The 6,293-nt window shown below is 45.9% G+C and overlaps 1 protein-coding gene across 1 annotated transcript in view; it reads right to left on the bottom strand.

The window, feature by feature from the left end:
* Nucleotides 1–2,676: 2,676 nt before the first annotated feature.
* LOC123080891 (MACPF domain-containing protein At4g24290) overlaps nucleotides 2,677–6,293 on the bottom strand; it is a gene marked incomplete at its 5' end in the record, with an annotated part of 6,956 nt that continues 3,339 nt past the window's right edge. Inside the window, 2 exon segments of the mRNA XM_044503832.1 lie at nucleotides 2,677–3,825; nucleotides 4,690–4,856. Coding sequence (XP_044359767.1) covers nucleotides 3,127–3,825; nucleotides 4,690–4,856 — 866 coding nt within the window.

Raw genomic sequence — 6,293 nt, forward strand, 5'->3', positions numbered from 1 at the left:
CAACAACAACAACAACAACAACAACAACAACAACAACAACAACAACAACAACAACACCCCCTGTTGACAACTTGACCCGCTTCCTAAGGCTGAATCCGCTAGTGTTCTCTAGCAGCACTGAGCCAATTGTGGCCGATGATTGGCTCCGCAAGGTCGGAAGGGAGTTAGCCACTGCTGGATGCACAGATGCAGAGAAGGTGCGCTTTGCCGCACATCAGCTTGATGGACCTGCAGCCTCTTGGTGAAAGAACTACACCACCACTTATCCGGCCGACACCATGACATGGGATCAATTCCAGCAGGCGTTCCGCACCGCTCATGTCTCAGCTGGAGCCATGAGTCTGAAGAAGCGTGAGTTTCGCAACTTACGCCAGGGGAACCGTACTGTGGGGCGGTACGTGGATGAGTTCAGCAAATTATCTCGCTATGCCCCAAATGATACCATTTCTCAAGTTGCTCAACGCCAACCCAATCCGATAAAATTTATTTATTCACATCTTAATTCAGAAAAACATATAACATGCCAGACAAGGGCTGCCCTTTGTTGGGCCAACTGGGAACTGGGCCTCCTGTAAATTTCTATTTTTTCAACTTTAAAGCAAAATGCTTTTAGTAGTTGCCCCTTAGTTAGCCCGATAGCATTGGGCCCACTCATTCGAGCGCCCACTTACTTTTTTGGGGTTTGCTCATGGTGCCAGAATTATAGATGTAGAACCCTAATAAACCCGCAAACCAATCTATGGTTGGATGGTTAGTAGGACAGTGGTATTCCCAACCCATCAGGGTTCAAATCTTGATGCTCACATTATTCCTGAATTTATTTCAGAATTTTCGGCGATGTGCCTTGAGTGGAAGGAGACGTTTCCCTCGACTACGAGGCGACTGTGGTGACTTCGTCAATATCAAGATTATATGTCGGCTCGGTCTCTCGGAGGTGCTCATAGGGGTAGGGTCTGTGTGTTTTCACAGGAATGAGCCTATGCGCGTATATATGAGCGTTTGCGTCTGCACTGTGTTCTAAAAAAACTAATAAACTTAGGGCTCACCCTATCTAAGGGAGTACATGATAGCACGTGTTGAAACATTATACACTTGCACCATCCTCGCCGTGTCCTTCGCTTCCTCCTCCATCTTCGGCCCTTCTGTTCACGTGATGAGCACACCGTGTGAGCCTTGCAAGGTCGTCCACCGTGAAGGTCCTCGGTGTCACTGTCGGAAACTTGTGTTGCGTTCCAAATCTGAGCACGAATCACAAGGCGTGCAAACGAAGATCGATTGGTCGAGGGTGGAGGACTGGCACATACATGGCCGACCCCGACGTCGCCGCCGCGGAGCCCGACGAGGAGAGCCAGTGCGGCATTCCGTGCGTCTCAGCGTTCTGCGCGTGCACGCTCCTTACCGCCTCCGTCGTCCCTGGTAATACTGTTCTACCGCTCCGCTCACGCATCCACCGCCGTCCAAGTCATGGCCGCCGCCGGCCTCGTCTTGGCGGTCATGGGCCTCGCCGTTGGGGTCGTGTTCTGCGCCCACTGCCTCGACTTCTGGGTCCACGGGAATTGCCTCGGGGAACAGCAACCGCTGCTGCCGCCCTAGATTGATCGATCGATCCCGATGGCGATCGTTCGGGGAGTAGCTAATAATTTGTTGTCTTTGATTGTTCTTGGATTTGATTATAGCTTGTATTTTTTGTGTTTACGGTGGTTTAATTTAATTACTATAGTTTTCATCATGGCATATATACTGACGTGATTTTAACTCTAAATCTTGTTGTGATCCCGTACGTAAGTTGCTACCTTGCGAGCCATGCATCCGATTTTAGCTTCAACATTTATTTCTGTGCTTGACTGATTGTATGTGTTGTTGTGTTGGTCACCCAATGCTCACACTCACAAAAATAACAGCTCTGTCTTTCAAGTCTTGTTTTAGCTAGCTATCGTTTGCTCATTTTAATCAACTTCTGTTCAAAGCTTGCACGGTTCAATGATTTCCAAATGGCTCAACACGACGTTGCAACTCCAGCTACATGCATGCTTGGTGAGATTTTCTCTTGAAACAAGCTTTCGCCTCGCTTTACAGATAAGGCAATAGACAACCACCACATCCGTACAATAAGTTTAAGCGCAAGAAAAGTAAATATAAGTCTGCTGGGGCAACAACACCAACATATACCCAAATAAAGGGAAAACGGGTCATATAGAATGGAAGATTAGACGCTAGCATGAGAAGCAAGGTGGTGTCTTGCCGAAGTCAATGCGTCCATCAGCCCACCAAGCCGGTCTGATCCCTAGCCTAGAGAGCGGGTGTCAGTGCTGTAAAAATGCTAGAAATTTAATAATGAAATTAGTGGCCCCTCGTAAAAAGACCTGCTTGATCACCATCTTGTTACATGTTGTCCAAATGGTCCAAGTCATTGTCGTGAACACTAATCAGAAAAGGCGTCTCCTCATATGTGACATCATAACCCATCGGCAAGAGCATTCAGCTTGGCGAAGAGAAGCAATCCCACTGCAGCCATCACACAAAATCTTAATCTTCAAAGGGAGTGACGGTTTTCACAGAGGCGCGATAAACCGAACCAACAGAAAGGAACCCCAAGGAGTTCAACCGCCAAGATATGGCATCCAGATAGTCCGATAAAGAAATTTTGAAAGCACACATCACAAGCAGCACCAGACATATCGTTAATAAACAAATTACATTGCATTGCTGGAAAATACAGCTTCAGCAAACACCGATTTTAGCATTCTTCAGCAAATGCAGGAATAATACTCAAGTTCACACCACAACAACAATTTCCTTTAACCTGAACCTTTTGACAATGCAAAACCAAAACAGTTCCCTGTTGCATTTTGTATATATACAAATAATTTAATCTGTCACCTAGCCTATTCAACTCAAGTCCCACGCCACAAACAACAAATTTTCCTTTTCTCCCTCCATTTCAGGACACAGCACTCATTACTACGAAAAACCCACAATTGTATACAACGGAAACTAACAACAAGAGCACGGGCGCAACGAAAACTCTAAATCTTTCACCCGCTCACGCCCTCACGGTCAGCCGCACATAACAAATGAAGGGATGACGACAGGAGTCGTTTCATTCTGATTGTTTTCTAGGGGATCCTAGAACTCGTCATCAAGCGGGTAATCCTCGTCGTCGGGCAGCATGGCCGTCAGGAGCGAGTACCGCACCCGCAGGGATATCTTGCCCCTCTCGAGGTGCAGCTTGGCGCCTGACACCACCCAATACCCCGGCAGGTCCTGCGGCCCACGCACCATCTCCGTCGTGTCCACAAACTTGAGAAGCTTTGGGGGCTGCACCGGGGCGGGCGGGCCGCCGGGGTACACCGCCGAGTTGATGTTCACGTCGGCAGGGCGGGGCATCGGCTTCTGGACCGCCGTGGAGAAATGCGTGCTGATGAGCGTCGAGATGAGGCCTGACTTCTGGATTAGGTTCGGGGACCCCTCCCACTCGGGCTGCCTGACGGAGTGGGCGTTCACGACCTTGGAGAAGTGCAGCCGAAGGAACAGTATCTTCTTGAAGCCCTGGCTGATCACTTCTAGCCGTGCTCCTGTGACGATGGAGGCGTCCTCTGACTCCACAGGCGCTGTGCAGACGTGGGAGAAACGCTTCCACGATCCTATGGGTTCCACGTATTTGCGGTCAAATGGTTCTGGAGTTCGGTTGTTGTAAGGGTCATCTTCGAGCTGGATAATCTGGGGAAGAGAACAGAGATGTTGGAGATGGATAGCTAATTTGTTACTCTTCTTTCCTTCAAGAAACAACCGGAGCCCCGTAATTGGTCTTTTGCCCACATCAACCTGCACCAAAGTTATAAAGCTGCTCAAAAAACCGAAGAGAATTGGTAAAAATATCATCAAACCTGCAACTGGGTGGAAACTGTCAATATAATAATAAGCTTGTATATTCTGTATGTAGTGTGCAATGTTGATCGACAACTTATTTCAATATTTAGTTCTTGTAGGAGCTTGAAATTTCTGAATCAATTCAACAAAATCTAAATATGCCCTATTCTAATGCTACCACTGTTTTCATCATTTCCAAATAAACTAGCGCTAGCCAATCCTGCCATTCATAGGTTACAAGATAAATGTGATTGATGTAATTCCAAATAGAGTACCAGCGCATCCAGTTTTAACAATGCCACCAGGATTGGATCAAAAAAGTACTAGCCTAGAATATTTTTCCCAGTTTCAGATTTTTGCGCTTTGCAGTTTCACTGGGGCTTTCCCACTTAACATTCCATCAATTTATCTTTACCCTTTGTACTGTTTGTTTCACTCAGGAAATGCATTATCTTATCCCTCTATCTAGATCTCGCTCTTGAGTGATAATTGGTTCATAGTTATCTAGCCATGTGATCCGACTTCAGTTGTGAGTTGCAACATATAAGAGCATCAGCTGATAATCAGATAGATCAACTGTCTAAGCTAACGACCAGATTGTTTATGGAAAGGTAGGCACTATAAATTCTCTGCACAGTAGAATAAGAATTTGAATGATCACATAAATATGAAGTATTTTATCTCCAACACTTATCCTAACCTATGTCTACTTTCTATGCTGACGTTTAAGAGATCATGACACCACATAAAAAGGATAAAAACAAGGAAATAGATAGATGAACAATGTTTCAGTTATGCCAATATGAAAAGTGTGCATACCATGTTGGTGCAAACATAAAGTGTTGGACCAATAAAATTTACTGGCAAAGATGCACTGCTTTGCTTTTTCCTCTGAGGACCGAGAGGGAGGTCACTATAAACTGGTGCCCACTGCCTTGGAAGCTGGAACTCCAGAAACTGGTGCAATTCCTCAATTGGAGGCTTATCTGTATGAAATTCAAATATATCACCTTGTTATGAATACATCACCCATCACAATGTTTGCTGTTCAAAATGATGTTTGCTAGCTTGCTTTTTTGTCTATGAACTAATGATAGGATGGTGACAAACATGTAGCTTCAAAAGGTTGCAATCCGAACATTACGTTACGTAGAGATTTTTCTTGAAACTGGCACATTTTTCTATTTCTTTTGCAGCTCATTTGCAGAATAGAAATTTATGACATTATTAGGACTCCATATTGAAACAAAAATATACAGTATATTAATGATGACTGAAAAGACCCAGAAGAAGATAAGAGTCTCACAGAAGCAGGCTGATGATGTTGATCATAAGCTAAAATAGAGGGGAGAAGTGCACATTTCAACCCCAAAGTCATGACCTAGTCTAATTTACAAACCTGAACTTCAAAACCGGTTAGGACACAATCAAACTATAAATACCATTTATATTACCCCCTCGGAGCGACTGGATGGTGGTTTCGTGTGCCATGGCATCCATATTGACTTGTCAACGCAATGTGGCATCCTACTCACCAAAAAAAAATAGTGCCGGTCCCACTTATCATACGAAGCTAGCTCTCCATCGAACAATTTTGTGACTGTACGAAACTACCTCGCACGAAGCTGGTCGATTTGTAGCTTTTGTAAGTAGCGTATATGCACAATAACACTGGAAATCATTCTATTTCTGATGATGATTATTTCTGATAAATCGGACGACCACGCTCATCATCGCCTCTCCGGGGAGCTTGGCCAGGGCGACAACAGGGTGCTGAGCCGCTGCCGAACCCGTGCAGATGAGGGATCCTGCTGGTTCTCCCACCGCTTCATCACGGAGGCCGAGATAGAGCTGGATGACCTCAGGATGCAGCGACCGAAGCTGCTACGTCATACAGTACCGTTTCAACGAGCGCGCGGCCGGAAGCGTAGCGGCATTGCCGTGGTGAGGCGGGGGCAGGGGTTGAAAGTAGTCCATGGGATGTAGGAGACTAAGTCTAAGGCGGTGGAGGAGGCGCTCACGCCGGACATCGAACTCGCATGGGAGTAAGACGCCGGCAGGAGGAGAGGCCCGAAGAAGCAGCTAAACACCCGCAGAATGGCATCAGACGCTTGTTGGCGGTGGGCAGAGCATCCATGAAGAATCCTTAATCCTTTTTGTTGTTTTTGCAATTTAGCCCTAAGCAAAACAATAACTGCATACTGCCCCTGATGTTTGCATTTGTTAGAATGACATGTGGACCAGATGCCACGTCAATACACAATTGCCAATTTGGATGCCACGTCACACCAAAACCACCTTCTGAGGGAGTCAAGGGGTAGAATAAACGGTATAGAGAGTTTAGGGGTGTATTCTAATCGGTTTTGAAGTTCAGAGTTGCAAATTAGACTAGGGCATGAATTTAGGGTTGAAATATGCACAAA

This window comes from Triticum aestivum, chromosome 3D (genome assembly GCF_018294505.1).
Source record: "Triticum aestivum cultivar Chinese Spring chromosome 3D, IWGSC CS RefSeq v2.1, whole genome shotgun sequence".
Classification (NCBI taxonomy): domain Eukaryota; kingdom Viridiplantae; phylum Streptophyta; class Magnoliopsida; order Poales; family Poaceae; genus Triticum; species Triticum aestivum.